This window comes from Gymnogyps californianus, chromosome 10, assembly GCF_018139145.2.
Source record: "Gymnogyps californianus isolate 813 chromosome 10, ASM1813914v2, whole genome shotgun sequence".
Taxonomy (NCBI): domain Eukaryota; kingdom Metazoa; phylum Chordata; class Aves; order Accipitriformes; family Cathartidae; genus Gymnogyps; species Gymnogyps californianus.
This window is the reverse complement of record NC_059480.1, coordinates 30,119,076-30,139,430: the sequence shown is the minus strand read 5'-3', so window position 1 is coordinate 30,139,430 and position 20,355 is coordinate 30,119,076. Positions and strand designations below refer to the sequence as shown.

At 42.9% G+C, this 20,355-nt stretch overlaps 1 protein-coding gene across 1 annotated transcript; it reads left to right on the top strand.

Annotated features, from left to right (window-relative positions):
• Nucleotides 1-331: 331 nt before the first annotated feature.
• GYG1 (glycogenin 1) lies at nucleotides 332-18,433 on the top strand. The gene is made up of 8 exons (XM_050902692.1): nucleotides 332-457; nucleotides 1,160-1,302; nucleotides 4,938-5,087; nucleotides 6,983-7,157; nucleotides 8,138-8,300; nucleotides 13,145-13,271; nucleotides 16,472-16,691; nucleotides 17,631-18,433. Exons 1-8 carry the CDS (start codon nucleotides 332-334, stop codon nucleotides 17,799-17,801), a joined length of 1,275 nt encoding a protein of 424 aa, XP_050758649.1. The 3' UTR covers nucleotides 17,802-18,433.
• Nucleotides 18,434-20,355: the final 1,922 nt, after the last annotated feature.

Below are 20,355 nucleotides of genomic sequence, written 5' to 3'. Positions count from 1 at the left end.
ACAAGGATGGTGAAGGGACAAGAAAGCATCTCTCCTACGAGGAAAGGCTGAGAGAGCTGGGACTGTTCAGCCTGGGCAAGAGAAGGCTCAGAGGGATCTCACCCAAGTATATGTACACCTGCAGGGAGGGGGCGAAGAGGACGGAGCCAGGCTCTTTCCAGCGGTGCCCAGTGACAGGACCAGAGGCGATGGGCACAAGCTGACACACAGGAGGTTCCCTCTGAACACCAGGAAACACTCTGTCACTGTGAGGGTGACCGAGCACGGGCACAGGCTGCCCAGGGAGGTGGTGGAGTCTCCGTCCTCGGAGGTACTCAGAAGCCGTCCGGACATGGTCCTGGGCAACCGGCTGTGGGTGACCCTGCTTGAACAGGGGGGCTGGACCAGACGACTTCCAGAGGTCCCTCCCAACCTCAACCAGCCTGCGATTCTGTGGTGGCTGCAGTTAGGATATCTTGTATATCTATACCGTTCACTATTTGTCATCATCTTTAATTGCTTAGTTTTGACTAGCAGGTGGAGAGTCATGTGAGTAACAAAGGACCTGTACTAGAGTCTTAATACTCATAATGCTTGCAAGGGTGATAAAGAAGAGCACAAGAAACCTATTAGCACCCTTCCTATATTCCTGAAAAGGTACAGCTTAAATTTCTTCAAGGACTGAAATCGAGCCATAAAGAAAATATCTAAGTATGGGTGTATGTCCTCATCTCACCTGCTGACACACACTCCCCAGAGGTGCCAAGTATTGCCAACAGCACCAGTTATGCTATCTTAACAGAGGCATGACGGTGTCAGCCCTCAAATGAAAGCGCTTGCCTCGCACCTTTTCCAGGGCCCCTCCTGCCACCCCGCAGCCCCCTGCAGCGACCACCACACAACCACCCCTAATGCTGCAGGTGCCAACAGCTGCATTTCAACGCCTGACGGCGATCCCAACCGTGCGTGCAGCTGCCTGCGGCCGGCCCAAGGCGCTCCTCATGGCGACCATCCTCAGCTGCCATTTTGTGGCAGCACCAAGGATGGCTGACCGGCGGCCACGCTACCCTCGCGCGGCGGCGGGACTGGGGGCGTCTGGCACGTGCATGCACGGTAAACGCGCTGCCCGCAGCTGCAGGCGGCTCTGGGCCAGGCGTGCTTTTACTCCTTCTTCCTGCAGGGCTCGGCGACCACCAGAGCGACGCTCTCCCGTGCCGCCGGCACCGCCGGCCCGAGCCACAGCATCCCGACAAGGGCTCCCACCCTCCGCCCGCACGGCGGCATGCCGCCACGCTCCGCTTGGCCTCGGCGGCGCCCGCCGGGGTAAGAGGCCCTCACGGCGCCGTCCCGGTCCCGGTCCCAGGCCCCGCCCCCGCCGAGCCCCGCGCCCCCCGCGCGGGCCCACCCGCGGCCGAAGGAGGGATGACGTGCCACCGCCGCGGGACACCATGGCGGAGACCCCGCCCCGCGGCGACGCGGGGATTCCTTAGGGCGGGGCCTCCGCCGCCGGCCAAAGACGTACGGCGCGTGGCCCCGCCCCTATATAAGGGGCGGCCTCGGCGCAGCCCAGGAGCGCGGCCGCCGCCTTCGCCTCAGCCGTTCCGCGGAGCCGGCGCCATGGCAGGTCAGTGAGCGCGGCCACACCTCCCCGCCGACGGCCCGGCACGCGCGCCGCCACTCGCGAGGGCCGCCGGCGGCGCGGGCCGCGCGCGCGGAGCCGCCGGTCGCCGCCCGGCCGCGTTCCGGCCGCGGCGCGGGAGCGGGGCGGGCCGCGGCCGCGCCTATTTTTAGGTGGCGGTCCCTGCCAGCGGCGAGCTCCCGGGGCGGGCGGCCGCCGCGAGGACGCGGCGAGCCGGTGCCGCGGGCGGGGGGGCTGGGGGGGGGGCTGAAGGCGTCCCGCCGGGCGGCTCCGTGCGGTTCTAGGGGACGCTCGCGGTTCAGCCTCGCTCCACGCCGCCCGCCTCGGTACCTGGCCCCGGGCTCTGTCCCCTGACGGGAGGGATGCGGCCAGGGTGGCGGAGAGCAGGAGGGTCCGGAGCGGCCACTGTGGGGCCGCAGCGGCTCCCAGGAGGAAACCCGGCCCTCTGCTGAAAGGCTAAAGAGCGCCTGCAACTTCTGTGCATCGTGATACTTCGCAATGAGCAATGCCTTACCACCTCTCCAAGTATGCCTGGCTTTTTTCGTCCGGACTTTTTTCCCCCAATTCTTATTTTACCTGAAGGTGTCTGCGGAGTCGGTTTCACTTTCAGATCTGGAAGGCTGCAGCAAGTCTGGTGCTCTGCCTCCCGATGCACGTCTTGATTAGATGCTCCTGTCTCTTTAAGAATCCTGTACTGAAAAATCAGATGTACTAGTACCTAACTCAGAGAACAGGGGAATAGGCAAACACCTGTGAACTCTGGCTATGCCTATGACAATGCTTCCGGGGGAAGTTTTAAAACATCTGGGGTGAGCACTCCAGTCCCCTCCTGGATGCTGTCAAATGAAAGATTGTTCCTAGCTCAGACTTCCAGGATGCTCTTAGGTGTGTAAGGGCTAGCGCAAAGACTCTTGCGTACAGATACTGTAGCCTGTGAACTGGGCAGCCAAAGATGTCTCTGAAGTAGCTCGGTTTTGCCTGGATAAATCAATTATGAAGCTATGCAACTGTCTCGCATTCTCTCTGTTTTTGCAGCCACACTATTATTAATAGTTCAGTATGTTTCAGGCGTAACAGTGACTGCTGTGTGAACATAACCTACTGTGGAGGAAATGTGTACAGAGAACGGAGAAGGGGGAGAGGATGGGAAGGGAGACCCACACAACTGAAATACTTGTGGTTTAGGTAGAATGGACTGGTCTCTTGCAGATGTAACTTCCATATTAAGCAGCAACTGGTCTTGCCCAAATTGTTGTATGGACTTATACATAACATGTCTGAATGTACTTTAGAGAAGGTATGAAATAGAACATAGTTTATTCGAAACTTTGGAAAGCTGTACTGACTTGGATGCTCTACAAGTTGCCAGCATCCTCCTCCTGTCAAGCAGTCATGTTTCCTACTGCAGTGGGGATGTAACGGGGGGCTTTTTAGCCTTTACTCCATCGTTAAATGGGCTTTATTTGTCTAAGACCTTTGTGTGTGAATACTCAGTCTCAGTGAGATCAGGAGACACGGCAGAAGTATACCTGCTAACAGTTCAATGAAAAAGACTAGTCTTTCAGTGGCAAGGTCACTTTAAGAATTAATCTTACACTGCTGGGAAAAAAAACCCAAAACATTCAGATGAACGTTGGGCACAATCCCACTTTGTCTACGCTGGATTTTTAGTGGGCTGTCTGTCAGCACAGAGTGGCAGACTTCTATGTATTGAGTAGTTGAGGAGTAACATGCCAATTAAATAATGAAAAATGCTGCCCTATTAGGAGGACATTCACACCACTTAAAACGCTACACACTTGCCATTTGTAAAGCTTCAAAGAAACACAAAATTGTTCTGTAGATTTGTTGAATTATATGAGCTATTATAAATTGGTAGCTAAAGTGAATTGAACAAAAAAAAAAAACTTTATTCCCGGCATTGTAGAAGCTTTTTTGAACTTTGTAATTGACCACTATAATCTAAATCCCTTGGGACTAGCTGGTTTTGCTGCTAAGCAAAATAGAAGGTTTTGTAGCTGGTCTGTAGAGCTTGCAAACCAGGTTTGCAGAGCTTATAGACAATTATGGTACATGACTTTCTGTCGTCAACTGTTAAGATGGTATTAAGTTAAAAAGATTTTGATGATGACTGTCTCATGGGCTGAGGAGTTGTACCAAACAACAATCTCTCTGAAAGTACAGCAGTCAGTATTTTAATCTTACTACTAGACTTGATAGTAAGTCTTCAAGTGTCCAGAACCCTCACTCTCAATCCTGATCTAACCTAGTTAACAGCTTGTGTAAAGAAAAGAAATCACAGTTGCTAAAATAAATTTGAATGTGAAAATCTACTCTTGAAATTCTTAGGAAGAAACTATTTTGTTGATGGGGTCAAAAATGGTTTGGTATAAAAGAGCACACTTCTTTATAAAGTGCTGTAGCTTGGAAGGGAGTATTACATGATGATAGTTAACAGGGAACTGAAGAAGTTTAGAAGTTACTTGTTTGCTTTTGTCAGTCCCACCCTGGCAGTTTAAAACAACATGACAACTGAAAGAATGCAAAGCTTGTATTATATGGGCTCAATAAGCAGTATATGGTAAACTGATCCATCTTAATCTATTTTTAAGACACAGCTGGAGCAGAAGATTATACTTTGTAGTGACAATCCAACCTTAGCTCTTTTTGCTTGAAGAGCAAAAACTTGCTGCAAGTCTTAAATTGCTTATCATATTACTGGTTACTTACCATTTAAATCTTGCAATAGAGCTGCAACCATGGGTTGCAGAACAACTCATCTGCAAAACCCTGAGCTAGCAAAACTTAATACTGTTGTCCAAGATCTAATTCAATGCTTACTTTCATTTGAAAATGAAATCTAAGTTTTATGCTGCCCTAGCTTCAGGGTTGAGAGCTGAACCTAGAGTAACTCTACAAAACTCTACTGTTATAACTTTAGACCAAATGCAAGCTGACTGACTCCCAAGACTTTTAGCTTAAAAATAGTATATTAATGGCCAAAATAAGGCTCTTTAGTCCTTTTGGATTGTCTCTAACATTTGGCATGACTTATTTAACCTGTGGGCAAACTGGAACTGGTTTTCTCTTGCAACAGTCTTGATTTTGGTTTTTCTACTGCATTTTGCCATGTGTCGAGTTACTAATAGCAAGCATAGCTACGCAAGTATGATCTGCTTCATTCAGCCGTGTAGGTAGGCCCAATACGCAGAGTTAAAGGGCACATCTTAGAGGTCTCACAGCATGATTGCCTAACAATACTAGGTTTCTAGTATATCTGTCTCAGAATAAAGTAGTGGATCATGCTAACTTGACCAAGTTCATTTCTTCCAGACCAGTCTTTTGTGACTCTAGCCACAAATGACTCCTATGTGAAAGGAGCACTGGTACTTGGTTCATCCTTGCAACAGTACAGAACAACAAGGAAGCTGACTGCACTCATAACTCCTCAGGTCTCAGATCTTATGAGGTAAGGTCACTTATATACTTCAAACTGCCACAGTTCCTGCTGATGTGAAGGTTGAAAAATGGAAGTTAAATTCCTTAATAGTAACCTTCCAAAACTCTGGAAGCTTAACAGCTAAGCTTAGTGGAATTCAACTTATACTATCTGGAATTCTGTAAGTTCTTCAAACATGAAACTGTTTGGTTTTTTTTTCTTCCATATGATGAGTTAACAAATACTCTCTAGTTAGAGCACTAAACTGTGACTTGATATTGGTATTTCAACTGGATCTTTGCTCGCTCTTAGTCCTACTTAGAACTGTCCAACAATACGGTATTGGCTGTGTGTTCATTAGCGCTGTGTGTATGCACGTGGAGGTGGGAGTAGGGGAGTGGTATTTATTTGTCTTGCAGAAGCATTCCCGATTGAGATAATGTAACACAAGCTCTCTTGAAATCTAGCAGACCCTTCAAATCAAATTTTATCATGAGAAGAAAATGACCAGAACTAAAGTAGCACCAAGTATGTAAAATCAGCAGATCAACAGAGGCATCTAACGAGGCCACCACAGTACAACAAATGAAATTAACAGGCAACTGCTTCCTACAGCCTCTCTAGAATAGTCTCGGTATGGAGCGGACTGGGTGCTCTTTCCACATGTAAGAGGAGGCTAAAAAACCAATTAACTTAATAGCTACATGAACTACAGATGATAGGTCAAGATTCTCTACATGGGGAAGTTCTTCTGAAAAGATGTCTCAATTTATAGAGACAGTAGAGAAGTGGCTCCATAAATGGAGTGACTCTCCCTAGAGTCTCTTGGCAGCTAAACGGCCTTATCAATATAAAGATGTTACATATAGGAACATCCATTCTAGCCTATTAGGTGAGTGTGCTCTTTTAAGATGAATCACAAATGTGCTTATGTGCTAGTGCAAGCCAGCTAGTACTATGCCCTTAGACCAGTGATACCTACCTACCTAGTGGTGTAACTGGAACTTGCATTTCTCACTCTGTATCCACTAACAAGGTATGCCTTAAGTTCAGAAGCAACTCTCCATAACAAACTGTCAGTATAAAGACAGCCTTGCAAGGCAGAGTTCTAAAACTCATGTACAAGCTCTGTGGCTCTAATTGTACTGATAGTTGCTGAGCATTCAAGATACACTGTAGAACAGTGAGACTTTACAGATGCTTCATATTTTAAGCAGCATGAACTCCTTAACCTCTCTTGAACTAATGGTAATGCTTTACTGATGGTAAAGCAAAGGTTGGATATCTGCCACAATTTCACTACACTGTCTGAAAGTTTGTCACCCTTAGGTGAACATTGATACTGGGTCAAAACACTGTTGTACCCACAGCTGTGATTGAGTGAGTCTTTAAAACTTTATAGGATAAAGAAGGTTTTAGCAACTGGGTCTAGTCAGATGTCCCTAACAGTCATAAATCCAGAAGAGTGTTGTCATAACTATTGCATAAACTTCCGTTTCAACTGCTTAGGATTCAGCTACTGTCCTGCTGAAGCTACTCTAACATCTTCCCCTTTCGTAATCGCCTGCTCAAAGTAGACTGTTAACTTGTCAAAAATCAGAGTCTGGCTGAAAAAAAGCTGTGTGGAAAGTTTGTACTACATATAGCTGTGACCTACTGGACTTGGTAGCAATGCCAACTAAAGCCCTGTTTGTGGAATAAAAACCCAAACTTCTTTGTTCCCCAAAATGTGCCCATTACAAACTAGAAACCTTGAGGCAGACAGGTATACTTGTGCATTCCAACACGTGCAGTCAGCGCTTACTGATGGCGTAAGAAACACTGTCAGGTTCCCTGTGATTCTGTTTCCCTTTATGGAATCTGTCACATGGTCTGGTGCTGGAATAACAATAGAACTAAATCTTGGCAATTGACTCTTTCCCTAGGAGAGTGCTGGAAAAAGTCTTTGATGAAGTCATATTGGTAAATGTCTTGGATAGTGGGGATTCAGCACACTTGGCGTTAATGAAAAGACCTGAGCTGGGTGTCACACTAACAAAGCTTCACTGCTGGGAACTGACGCAGTTTTCAAAATGTGTTTTCATGGATGCAGACACAATGGTAAGTGGTCATGTCTCATGCTACCTCTTAACGACCTGGTATGGGGGTTGTTGGATTTCTTTCTGTGGGTTGTTCTTGGGGTTTTTTGCAGGGGGAGGGGAGGTTGGTCTTTTTTAAGAGGAGGGGCAATAGAGGCTGTCCTGGTTTTGGCTGGGATACAGTTAATTCTCTTCTTAGTACCTGGCACAGTGCTGTGTTTTGGATTTAGTGTGAGAATGATGTTGATAACACTCTGATGTTTTAGTTGTTGCTAAGTAGCGCTTATCTTAAGGATTTTTTCAATTTCCCATGCTCTGCCAGCAAGCAGGTGTACAAGAAGCTGGGAGGGAGCATGGCCAGGGCAGCTGACCCCAACTAGCCAAAGGGGTATTCCATACCATGGAACGTCATGCCCAGTATATAAACTGGGGGGGAGAGTTGGCCAGGAGGGGTGGATTGCTGTTTGGGCATTGGTCAGCGGGTGGTGAGCAACTGCATTGTGCATCACTTGTCTTTTTCTTGGGTTTTATTTTTTTTTTGTTAAATTCCTTTTCATTACATTTCTTATTATATTATTATTCTTAGTTAGTAGTATATTTTATTTTACTTTAGTTATTAAACTGTTCTTATCTCAACCCATGAGTTTTGCCTTTTTCTTTTTTTTTTTTTTTTTCCCCTGACCCTCCTCCCATTCCCACTGGGGAGGGGGAAGCAGTTGCGTGGTGCTGAGGTGCTGGCTGGGGTTAAACCATGACAAGGCCTTTTTGCTATTTGGACTAGTAACTCTAAAAATATATGTGCCTTTTTTAATCTAAATTAATTGTAATGTGGTCTGTGGGGACTATCTCCATAAAGTACTGTCTTCCATAAGACAAGAGCATTGATATGAGAACTTTCTTTCATGTCTTAAGGTGGATGTCAAAATCCATTAAAGCATGATACCCCAATTCCTAACCTGAAAACCAGAAAACAATTTTTTTTTTTACCCTCTTTACAACTAGGTTTTGTCAAATATCGATGAGCTTTTTGAGAGAGAAGAGCTGTCTGCGGCACCAGATCCAGGCTGGCCTGACTGTTTTAATTCTGGAGTTTTTGTTTACCGACCTTCCATTGAAACGTACAATCAGCTGTTACAGTTTGCCACAGAGAAAGGCAGCTTTGATGGTATGTATTAATTTGTATTTCAATATAAGTTAGACCAAAATGGTAATAGTGGTTGGGTGGCTCAGTAATGACATACGTGTCATGGGGACTCTGTATGACAAAATTCTGAACTCAATGTAACTACACAAATTATATCCTTCTCACAATAGAGGCTATCATTACAATATGTAGTAAAACTACTTTTTTCAGACTTCATGAAATAAACCTAAGAGTTTGGCCTCCAAACTAGCAGCTGTAAGCATTAGCAATGTAGAATCATGTAACAAGAAATCTTAAGATGTAGCAAGTACAGTGCATGCATTAGCAGACAAAACTGCAGTACTATGCTTCATGCATTCCTAACACTCCAGGCTTCAATGTTCTATGCTAACTCAAGTTGCTGTGGAAAAAATAGTACTGATCAACTTGAGTGCAGCTTCACAGAAACAAACATTTGAAGATGCAACTATCTCTTCATATGCTATGTGATAGCTTCCTGTCATTATAGGGTGGTGACCATCTCTTTCCCCAATACCGAGTGCACGTAGCCTTGGCTGCTTCCCACTATAGGTCACTTGGGATCAGCCACTGTGCCAGATCTAAGCTTGAGAAGCCAAGTTCTGCTGTCCTGTAAGTCTCCTAAATCTATTACCATTGCAGTAAATGCACATGTTGCTTGAAGACTGCTCTAGTTAAAGGTTTCTGAATATCACTGCCTCCCGTCACTAAATTTCATTATGTAACTACTGTGGTACAAAACAAGGTCTAACTGAAAAAGCTACAGAAAACTACATAAATAAGACCATAAAATGAACTCTTAATGGAAGGTAATTAGCCAGCCTGTTGACTTACCTTTCAGTACTTTGTAAAAGCAAAAATTCTAGATGTTACTCCTAGTCTGCAGAATAATCCCTGTTACTGTGTGGCCTCCTAAAGAACATTAGTTGCAGTTGGATCCTTAATGCTACCGTATGAATAAACTCTAGTGAAAATGAGTACTGCAATGTAATGAAGAGTCTGTCTGTACCTTGCTACTGACAAGGTAGCAGTTGGTAGCTCTGGGAGCGCTCTCAAATGTTGGGTGTAAACTGATTGCCAGCTATGGCAAAAGCTGTAGCACAGTACTGAATTTTTGCATTTAAAAAACCCCACCCAAAACCAAACAAACAAAAAACCCCAAACAAACCCCCATCTTTGTGCAAACTGACTGAGTAGCTCCAGGAACATCTGAGACTTGGTGATTGTCTCCTGAGCTTTGGGCTCAACTGCGAGCAGACCCCATCTTCTAGGTCTAAGGCTGCTGTCCTTCAAAATAGAACTGCTTCCACAACAGACTTTCTGACTTGAAAGCTAAAGCCACACAATGGTGAAACTTCCTCAATGTCCTAAACATGAAGCAATTGTTGCAGCTCTTAACAGCAAAAATGGTAGGTTAATGGTTTAGGTACCAAATTTCTAGAACTGTAATTTGTACTTCAGCTTTAAAATTTATTCAGTTTTTATTAAATGGTAGCACTGATCCGAGTAATGAGACCACAGAGCCATACTACCTGCATAAACTGCTGCTGAGCTCATGAACTTTGTGGGGAGAAAGGGGACTTAAACTTAAATTGATCTAGACAGTAATAAAAGTTCCTAGGAAACTTTTATAAGAGAAACACCTGTGAAGGGTCACTGCCCTTAAAAGGACACAGGGATGCAAACTCAACAATCTACCAAGCTATGCATAATTGAAGTCAAGCTCTAAGCACCCCATCTGCAGTAGTAGTAACTAGGCAATGCAAGACTTTCCAGAGTATTTCATGTTTATAACAGCAGACAGATACCTCCTATGTAATGCTGTTGTCCAGGAATGGCAGAGTGATGGCTACTTATGTAGACAACTACTTTGTCTATTTTAACTTCACCTTTCTAGATAATGAATGAGGAATATGTCATGCAATAATTCTAGATACCATCTAAAAGTAGTGGAGGGGAAAAAAAAGTTTGGTTTTAAAAGAAATCTGGTAGTATGACACCTTAACAACGTTGCTATTGCTTCAGCAATCCTCTGGCTCTTCAGCCTGGGATCTAAAATGGTTGCTTTTACATATAAAGATACAATGCTGCAAGACTGTATCTGTAGATATGTAGCTAATGTAACTACTGCCTGATTCTTTTCCCTTATGTCTAAGGTCCAGTTTATACAACAAGACTACTGTTAAAGTCTGAACTGGGACAGCTAAACACTGCTTTCAGTGGCTGCTTTTGCACAAATGCATGCAATCTGAAAAAAGCTGAGTATGTAAAACAGTCCGAGTGAAAGTCCTGTAGAATAAGTAAATACACTGTTGCTTCCCTTTCAGTTATGAGCTATCTGTTCTGAGAGGGCATCCCAGACTTTCTTCTCTTTTAGATGATCTTACTGTTAACATACACATTCTTAACACAGCATTAAGTCAGCAGTTAAAATGAAACATAGCTGAGTAAAGACCAGGGGACTTGTCTGGTTTCTTTGACTCTGTTCTCTTGTGATGGGCATAACTACTTCAACAGTGCTTTCCTTCCTTTATGGCTTGAGAGGCAAGTCAGAGGCTGGAAATTACTGGACTGAGTCTCTAGGCAATTCCTCACTCTGCAATCTGCATGTATGCTGACAGCTGTAACAGGATACTTAGAATTTATATTTGTCAGTGTACTGTCTGTACATCTCAGTTTATGCCCAGTGTCTAGATACTTCAGTTGCAAAAAGCAAATTCTGCTCAAAGAGCAGTGAGGGTGTAAACCTTAGTACTGGCCTAAATCTAATCATAGGTCAATTAAAAAAAAAAAAAACCTTTACTGAGTCAGCAGAGACTGAGTGCTTTAGAAAATTAAAGATTAAAATAAAACATTGTCTCTTTTTTCTAAGCTATCCATGTACCTACTCTTTAGCAATGCTACTTGTGAATGCAGTTACAGGTGAAGGGAAGACAGCAAATGGAAGTTGAAGGATTCCCTTCAAACTCCTTCATAAGAGGAACTATTAGCACTTAAAGACTAAGTATATTCACTGCAATAAAGAATGAATGTAAATAAGTAGTTTTTACTTCTCAGTAGCTGCTTATAAACTAGTCTGCTTTGGGCCAGAGGCTTTTTTTTTTTTTTAAAGCTACTCTACTACTGACTGTCATGGTTTAGGCCCAGCTGGCAAAAAAAGCACCATGCAGCTGGTTGCTCACTCCTCCCCCCTGGCAGGACGGGGAGGAGAAAATACAAGGAAAGGCTCCTGAGTTGTGACCAGGACAGGGAGGAATCACTCACCAATTATGGTCACAGGCAAAACAGACTCAGCTGGGGGGGGGAATCAATTTAATTTGTTACCAATCAAATCAGAGTAGGATAATGAGAAATAGAACTGTATCTTAAAAAACCACCTTCACCCCTCCCTTCTTCCCAGGCTCAGCTTTGCTCCCGATTCCTCTACCTCCTTCCCCCCCAGCGGCGCAGGGGGACTGGAACAGGGGTTGTGGTCAGTTCATCACACGTTGTTTCTGCTGCTCCTTCCTCCTCGGGAGGAGGAGGACTCCTCACACTCTTCCCTGGCTCCACTGTGGGGTCCCTCCCACGGGAGTCAGCCCTCCACAAGCTTCTCCAACATGAGTCCTTTGCATGGGCTGCAGTCCTCCACAAACTGCTCCAGCATGGGCTTTCCCACAGAGTCACGGCCCTCTCTGGGCCCAGCCACCTGCTCCAGCGTGGGGTCCTCCACGGGCTGCAGGGCAATCTCTGCTCTGCTGTTAACCTCCACGGGCTGCAGGGTCTCTGCCATGCAGGGAATCTCTCTCTGCTGTTAACCTCCATGGGCTGCAGGGGAATCTCTACTCTGCTGTTAACCCTCCACGGGCTGCAGGGGAATCTCTGCTCCGCTGTTAACCCTCCATGGGCTGCAGGGGGACAGCCTGCTGTCTGTTTCTCTCACATCCCACTCCTCTCTCAGCTGCAGGTCTTTTCTTCAGCAGTCTTGTTTCCCCTTCTTAAATATGCTACCACCATTGCTGCTGGGCTCGGCCTTGGCCAGCAGTGGGTCCCACTTAGAGCTGGGGAAGCTTCTAGCAGCTTCTGACAGGAGCCACCCCTGTAGCCCCTGCCCTGCTATGCAAACCCCCACCACACAAACCCAACACACTGACATACCAAACAACTTCAGACTCATCTGACCTCGCTACAACCTCTACTTGCAAGCTAAGAGGTGACCCCTGCCAACACAGTAGGTCTGGCCATAATGTAGATTGTTATCCTCACTTAGGAGTTAGTCAGCAGCTTTTTAGTACAGAACTCAGAACACCTATTGCTAGTTAAGGGATTTGATGAAGTTTTACTAGAGTTGTCACCAAGACCGAATGTGCTTTCCTTATCAGATCACAGTGTAAGTAGGTGCATCCAGGACTGCAGGTCTAACAGACCACTGATACCCTAACTCTGGCATTGAGATGTTGGTCATGCATCTGTAAGCATAAGTAATAAAACTAATTGTTGGCACTTGATCTTCCGAGCTACAGCTTTCCTGAAGCTGAACAGTACTCAATTGTCAAGTCCTGTTTTTTTGCTGCCTTACATAGCTTGAACTTAAGCTGTAAAAGGAACTGAACGGCAGGGTTTGAGCAGCTTACTATCTTTTAGCAAAAGTAACCCCACATATACTATTTTTTTCATTCTCTGCATTTTTTGGATTTTCAAAGGCTGCAAGGTTTACAGGGTTGTTCACAAACAGAACTCTAGTGCTCTGTGCCAAACTCCTACTGGACATGACAACTGCATTACCAACTCTTAATTAGTGAAGTGATTGAAAAAGATCCTAAAACAGCTATCTGATGCTTGTAGCCCATTAATGCTTTCTCTTTCAGGTGCAGATCAGGGGTTATTAAACACCTTCTTCAGCAGCTGGGCAACAACAGACATAAGCAAACATCTACCATTTATTTATAATTTGAGCAGCACTTCTGTATATTCCTACCTTCCAGCATTTAAAGCGTAAGTTCAAAATTCTAAGAAGACTTTCAGAGCTTATATAAACTAATTTATTGTAACAGAATGAACAGGCACAATGTGAACTTACAGTTTTTCTAAAGGGAGACCATTATTGTCACTAAAAGAAGGTATAATAGTTTCCTTTCTTTAAGGAAAAAAAAGTTGAATTAATACTAGTTACATGAATCATCTCATGATAAATGCAGAGAGAAAGCTGAATCTGTAGCTTAAACCACTCATCCCTGGTGGTAACACTGAAGCTGATTTAGAGTTGAGCACATTTGACAGGTCACTTGCAAAAGGAAGAACCACTCCTCCAGTATGGGATACTGTCTGTTACAGTTCTAACCAAAGGCAGTAGCTCTTGAATCAGCTTCAGCTGAACTTCAGCATGTCACTGGCGATATTGTTCCCACCTAGATAACTTGCCCTTTCCTCACTCAAATTACTTAGGGTATTTAACAACCAGTAGTTACAGTTCATCTAATCAACCTATGCCATTCAAATAAACATAGTGAACAAAGACTTTTAAAAAGCTAGAATTCTCTCCCAACAGTCTTTCTAGATCTCAGGCAGTTCCTTAAGTAATAGCAAGATGGAACAAAGACTACAGCCAGCCACCATACATGTTTCCTGTGTAAGGAAAACAACTGTATCCTCCCTAGCTAGCAGTATCAGATTTGGCATGTGAGTAAACCATATGTCAGTGGCAGAGTGTTTAACACTCAGAGTGTTAAAATAAACACAGGACGAAGGGAGGGAAGCATGGGAAGCTGAAATGTTACACAGAAACTCTTATTCATTAAGAGCTGCAAAAGTTGGGGTGGGGTGGGAAAGTACCAATTGCATAAAAACAATCTGATCTCTGAATGACATCAGGTTACTAGTGTCTGAAGCAGCAGCTAGCATAAGCAGGACTGTTGCTGGCTCAAGATCAAACTATGTCTTGTGATCAGAATACCATCTGAAATCCTGTCATGCTAAAAGTGGAACGCTTATTTAAAGAAATACATGCAAGCCTAGGAATGACTAAGTAGTTGGATAGCATTTGATAAGCTAACATCTATTGTAAAGTATGTCCTCTTTCCATGGCTGGCTGGTTGTTAGTCACATGACCTTAAATTTACAAATGACCTTGTTGCCACAAACGACTAATTGCATTTGGGGGCTCCTGACAAAAATTCCATTTAACTGATTGAATCAATTGCCTAACTGAATTCAGCAGACCTTCAAAAGTAGAATGCTGGAAGTGCAGCCCTTTTAAGTAGAATGCCCTGCTCAATAGGTGGAACAATTTCCCTGGGTTAGATCAGCAGCTACACTCCTGATAATCAGCAGTTGGAATAAAGTGAAATTTAAACCTACTGACATCAATAGCTAAGTTTTTCGCAGCTTTGTACAGCGAGACTAGATTTCACAGCAGTCTCAGTAATCCTTTTTCCAAAGGAAAATGCCAATTCATGACAAATGCTCTCTAACTTCAAAACATTGATGAAGGACTTTTCTGGGAGATGGGGAAAGACAGATTAGTTGCTGAGGCCAGTGTGGACATAAAGCTTCCTAACAGTTGAGCTTAAATGTCAAAAGAAAGTATTACAAATCTAGAAAGTATCTAGAAAGCAGGTACTGAAAAAATGGTAGAAGCTTGGCATCTGTCAACTGTTGTACAGGTCTTAAGTGGACAGAATACTAAGAATACACTTCTCCATTTGCACCAAGTGTAACATAACACTTCTTAGGCGTTCTCTAGCTTAAATAGCCTTAATTTTTAAACAATGACAAGTTTCCTCAGAACAGCACCAGCCTAAGATGAAGAAAACTCAGGCTGTTAAGTAGTGCTGTGACAGCTAATAAAACTAAGGTAGTCCTCTTATGCCAAATCTTGACATATGGAGTTTAGTGTTAAAGCCCAGGAACTGACCTCTTGAAGACAGATTTTTTGTCTCGCAATCAGTGCTAATACTTGACACACATGCATAGGTTTTCATTCTGCAGATCAGTTGTGTTCAAAACATTGAACATGAATATTGAAATACAGTCAAGGATCTTACGACAGTACAAAAAACCCCACCCAAATGCATGCTGCCTTGTTTTGAATATTCTGAAGTTTTTGAAACACACCTGCATTGTCTCCATATGTAAAGCTCCTTAAACATCTGAGTCCTGGTCAAAATGACCAGGGTGTGCTTAACAAAATGTTAGACAAACTAGTTTGGCACTATTATCCATTTTAATCATATTATGTTGAGAAGAAATCCTAACATGTGACATAAACTGAACTATACGTGAGACATTCGCTGTTACTAGAGAGACTGGTATTGCTTGTTCACAAAACTGACTCAAGCTGAACTCTGGTTCTGGAACCATAGAAAAATGGAATGAATGCTGTCTCTTTTTGTGTTAAGTTCTTTACTTCAAAAGGGGTGCATCTCACCTACACTCTTAATGCAAAAGAACATACTGGTAACATTTGAGACAAAGCTAGAAGTCTATATCGAAGATGGAGTTAAAATAGTTTTAAAAAGAAACAAACAAAAAAACCACCACCACCACAAAACCCATCTATGGCTAAACTAAGGTTATTTAGAAAATAATGGTTGGTTGTCTAGCAAGACCCTGCTGCACCAAGATCAGAAGTCCTCTGAAATGCCTAGGTTATACAAAGCTATTATTTTGCAGGGACAGAGCCTTCCTGCAGCAGGGCCTTCCAATGATCCTTTTCTGTAGGGCTGTAAACTGAAAGGGTGACTCTAACACTGACCCTGCTCTACATAATGCTTGTAATGCCTAACTATCTGGATCACTGACTTTGGAGTAGAATCTTTTTCACTTTTAAAACCAGTTCCGATTGCAACGGCTGCTTGAGACTGCTCTCTCCTGAGCTATGGACATCACTCTACCTAAAGACTTGAGTTGGCTGTAAGTACTTAAATAGCCCAGACCATTAGGTTTTGGCTGTATTCTGACTAGTGTAATGTAGAATTCCATTTGCATTTTTTCTGTTGTATAGTGATGCTTTCAGTCCCAGTAGGCATTGGCAGTTTGATCATTTAGTGTTTAGCCTCCTAAGTATATTCGTATTTCTGTTTTCTGGACACCTACAGAAACTGCAGGTTAAAAAAAAAAATTATGTCTGCCAGTCAAAACTCTTGTTTTCTAGACACCTGCACAAGCTGTGGGTTCTAACTTTTTCTGTCCAACAGGTTTGGTGCAAATACTAAAGTGGTGCATTTCCTGGGAAGCACAAAGCCATGGAACTATAAATATGACTCCAGAACAAAAAGCATAAAAGGCAACATGGACGACCCTAAAATAGTTCACCCAGAATTCCTCAACATGTGGTGGGATACCTATACAGCTAATGTTTTACCATTACTAGAACAGCAGGGAATTGTTAAAGAAAGTACTACAGGTGTAAACATGGTACGTGCTTTAATATTCTTGTACAAACTCCCCGAGTATGGATGACAGGTTCTTTACCATTCCACTGATTTCCCTTCCCACTGTCCAACTCAAAGCATGGGTGTGGTTTAGTTTGTGAGATGCAGGGTTTTTTGGTTTTGTTCTTTTAAGCTTGGAATAAATAATACCACAGAAGAGAAGCATGCTATAGTGGTCTTGAACGTAGCTGTCTGCTTGCCTAAACCAAACCATATAAGTAGCTAATGGTGCACCAGAAATTATGCTGTAGTAACTTCTTTCATATATACAGAGAAGGGCCCGAACTCTTAATGTGTCACAGCTAATAAGGTTCTCACGCAGAAGAACCTCAGTTCAGCATGCAATATGTACATACAGATCTTGCATGGTGAAACAAATCTAGGTAAGCCTAGGATAACTAGAGAATGAATACTTATGTAGACTGGCAGTGATGAATCCCAATACTTATCAAAGCCAAAGCAATGCTTCTAACTCTAGTTCTCATTCACAGTTTAGTAGCTTGCATCTGACTGCAGTCTTTATAGTCTTAGCTTAGTACATGGACTAGTTTAAGTTCTCAACCTTTCTAAGACCAAAGTTACTAATCTCTTAAAATGTGCTTTCTCTTGTTAATCTTACATCTTTCTAATGAACTATTTGCAGCTATCGGGCTTGGTCTATACTCTGGCTTTCTCTTGTGGCTTCTGTAGAGAGGTATGAAGAACTTAAACTTTACTTTTTTTTTTTTTCCTTCTCTTTTCTCCCTGCTAACTTCTGTAACTCTGCTTTGTTATTTTGCTAGGAAAGCTGCACAATCCCTGCCCATTGGCAATGCTTGCTGCTGCGCATGAGAACATCTACTTCATTGTCCCATTCTATGGCCTGTTGCTCACTTTAGCTATGCAAAGTATTTCTGTATTTTTACTCTGCTTTTCCTTTTAGGCAGAGGTTACAGAGGCAGTGTCCCACATATCAATATCAGCACCATCACCAGTATTACCAACTGTATCTTCAGAAGAACGCAAGGAACGGTGGGAACAGGGCCAAGCTGACTATATGGGAGTGGATTCCTTTGACAACATCAAGAAGAAACTGGATACCTACCTTCAGTAGAAATGCCTGTCTCAAACAGTGGTGATGCAAGGACTTGTTCCAGAACTAACAGCTAGAAAGGTGTAGATGGTGGTCAGTTACACTTGCTAGTAGCTTGATGAAAAACTTCTTGGCTGAAGGCCTCTGCAGTGCTACAGATGAAGACTGAGCAAAAGCTAGGAAGCAGAATTCCTTGAGCCACCTATAACTGCCCAATTTCCAATTCCCCCTACTAGATAAAACCAGGTATTTTCAGCTTAAATTTTCTTCTGTTGTGATCAATTGGCTCAACATATTCCTTGAAACTGGGTTTGTTACCTCACCTCATTAAGGTGATTAGCATTGATTCCTTTGCTTGCTGTTTTAGATGTAAAATCTAATTCATGGGATTGCTCATACACTAGAGTGGTAGCCATTCTGCTTTACCATAAATGTATTAATGACACTGGGATACATACAGATGTAACAGTAATAGCACTGCTTTGCTCTTCCAGTCACAATTGCACTGAAGTTTTGACCAGGTTCTTACGCACAGTGCCTACAGCATGGCAGAATGCATTTTTCAGTTCTGTATACTATGGGACTAGTAAACTTGAGTTTTATCTGTCACTTGCAATGTTGCACTTGATACAAAAATAAAAAGTTGTCATGCATTTCTGGCTTCCCTAAACTCTTGAGCAATTAAGAAAGAGGGAGCTCTGAAGCAGTCTAACTAAAATATTCAACAGGTATAACCCTTAAGCTTTGCTAACGCTACTCTAGGTGTCATTAGCAAATGTCCAGCTTTTAGTTCTGTAATTATTTACAGAGTATATAGTCATTTGCCAGGGAATGGTTTAGGGCTAATCCCCTTATAAGCCTGCCCTAAGTATAGGACAGGGCAGTGGAGGAAGCACCTGCTGAAGCTACTCATAAGCAACATGGAGCTTGGGAAGAAGGAATCTTTCTTTTGGTGACTAAAGAAACATCATCCCTAATGTAAAATAAACAATCAACAAGCTCTCACTGTTTGCTGGTAAAGCAGAAGATATAATCAAGGTATGAGAGTTAGGGTTTTTTAACTTGTTTTCACTACTTAATTGCTCTAAGATTCCTTGGTCACCATTCAGCAAAAATGCTAAAGATGAGGTCCAAACCAAAGTAGCTTGTAGCTATTTAAAAGTACATAGCATCTGAACTCCCAGTTGTAACTAGTCCTTTCCTGTGTGGGTTTTTCTTTTGCTGTGTTGGGTTTTTTTAACAGATAAATTTGAAGTTGTGTGAAAGCAGGAGGGATTAGTAGTTACAATCTGTAGTGACAAAAGTATACTTTATCCAACAAGTACAAATACTGGAGTTCTGCGTGCTCACAAAATACTCTATGGAAAATGGTAAAATACTCTTTTGAAGACAGCTAAACAGTCTTAGTTTTGCTCCCCTTGTCTGTATTCGTACTAAAGAATAGGCATGTTCCTTCTTTTTAAGCTTAGTTGGAGAGAACTGAAAGTGTAAAAGCATGAGACTATACCAATCTGAAAATTTGGTTTAGCATGTAAGTTTTGTTACGTTAACACAAGAAGATAAGGAGAGATGCTGAATAAGATGAAAACCTGCATGTTTTGGGTTAACAAATATAGTTAGTAAAGAAAGAAAACCTATAAAACCATTCTGTCCTAGCCTCTGTGACTCATACTGTGGTCCAGTGTTTACCCACAGCCTCAGGAAAGTGAAAGGTATGACACCTATACCAAACTCTGTGCAGCTTATTTTCAATAAAATGACCTTTATGTCATTATCTGCCACTATTTCCTTCATCAATACTGCAGGCAGCATTTGCAGAAAGAGAGAGATCCCTTTTTATCCCTCTTAATAGTATCACTTGGTACATCAAACAATTTTCTGCTCTAAACTGTAGGTACTCAAAGCAGTAACTGAATTAAAGCACTATACTCAAAACATCGTTACTCAAAAGAATCATAGCCCTGCTTAGGTCGCAACTCAAGTATTGGAACTCCATTTGACTTTAAAAAGCATATAATCTAAGGTGTTCCTTAGATGGTGACAACTCAGAGCAACTCTTAAAAGTTTAGAAGCATTTTTTTTTCCATTTACATCTTTATTTTATGTAGGGGGTAAAACAACCCCCAGAATGATAGACTACTAAGTCTTTGGAATTAAAAACGTTAAGTTAATAATTCCAAAAGCTCATTTCTAGAACATGCCACAGAACATACGATTAGAACTCCAAGAAAGAGAATACCAATACCCAAAGACTACTTAGAGATCATGAAAAACAAAAAGAAGCCCCAAACAACCAGAACACTGCAGTTTTTAACCACCCGAGTAACTGAACAGCTTCATCAAATCAGACAGGACTTTCTGCTCTCAGCTTTAACCTTTAACTGTTCTCTCAGATACATTAATGGCTTTCTTGGGAGAGACCTTAACTAGCCATACAGCTTAGTACTAACTCCAGTAAGTTTTTATTTGGCTTTGGAACATGGAAACCATCACCTAGTAGAGGAAAAATGATACTAGTAATTGTTTTCATAATCACAACTCAGCCTCTCTGCAAAATGTCAGCATATTTTAACAC

Bases quoted from the DNA above. Each gene is read 5' to 3' on its own strand.
- GYG1 (XM_050902692.1), top strand. From the start codon at position 332: ATGGTCCTGGGCAACCGGCTGTGGGTGACCCTGCTTGAACAGGGGGGC. The intron at 458-1,159 runs GTATATCTATAC...TTCTTCCTGCAG, and splicing joins GGCTGCAGTTAGGATATCTT to GGCTCGGCGACCACCAGAGC. The intron at 5,088-6,982 runs GTAAGGTCACTT...CTCTTTCCCTAG, and splicing joins CAGGTCTCAGATCTTATGAG to GAGAGTGCTGGAAAAAGTCT.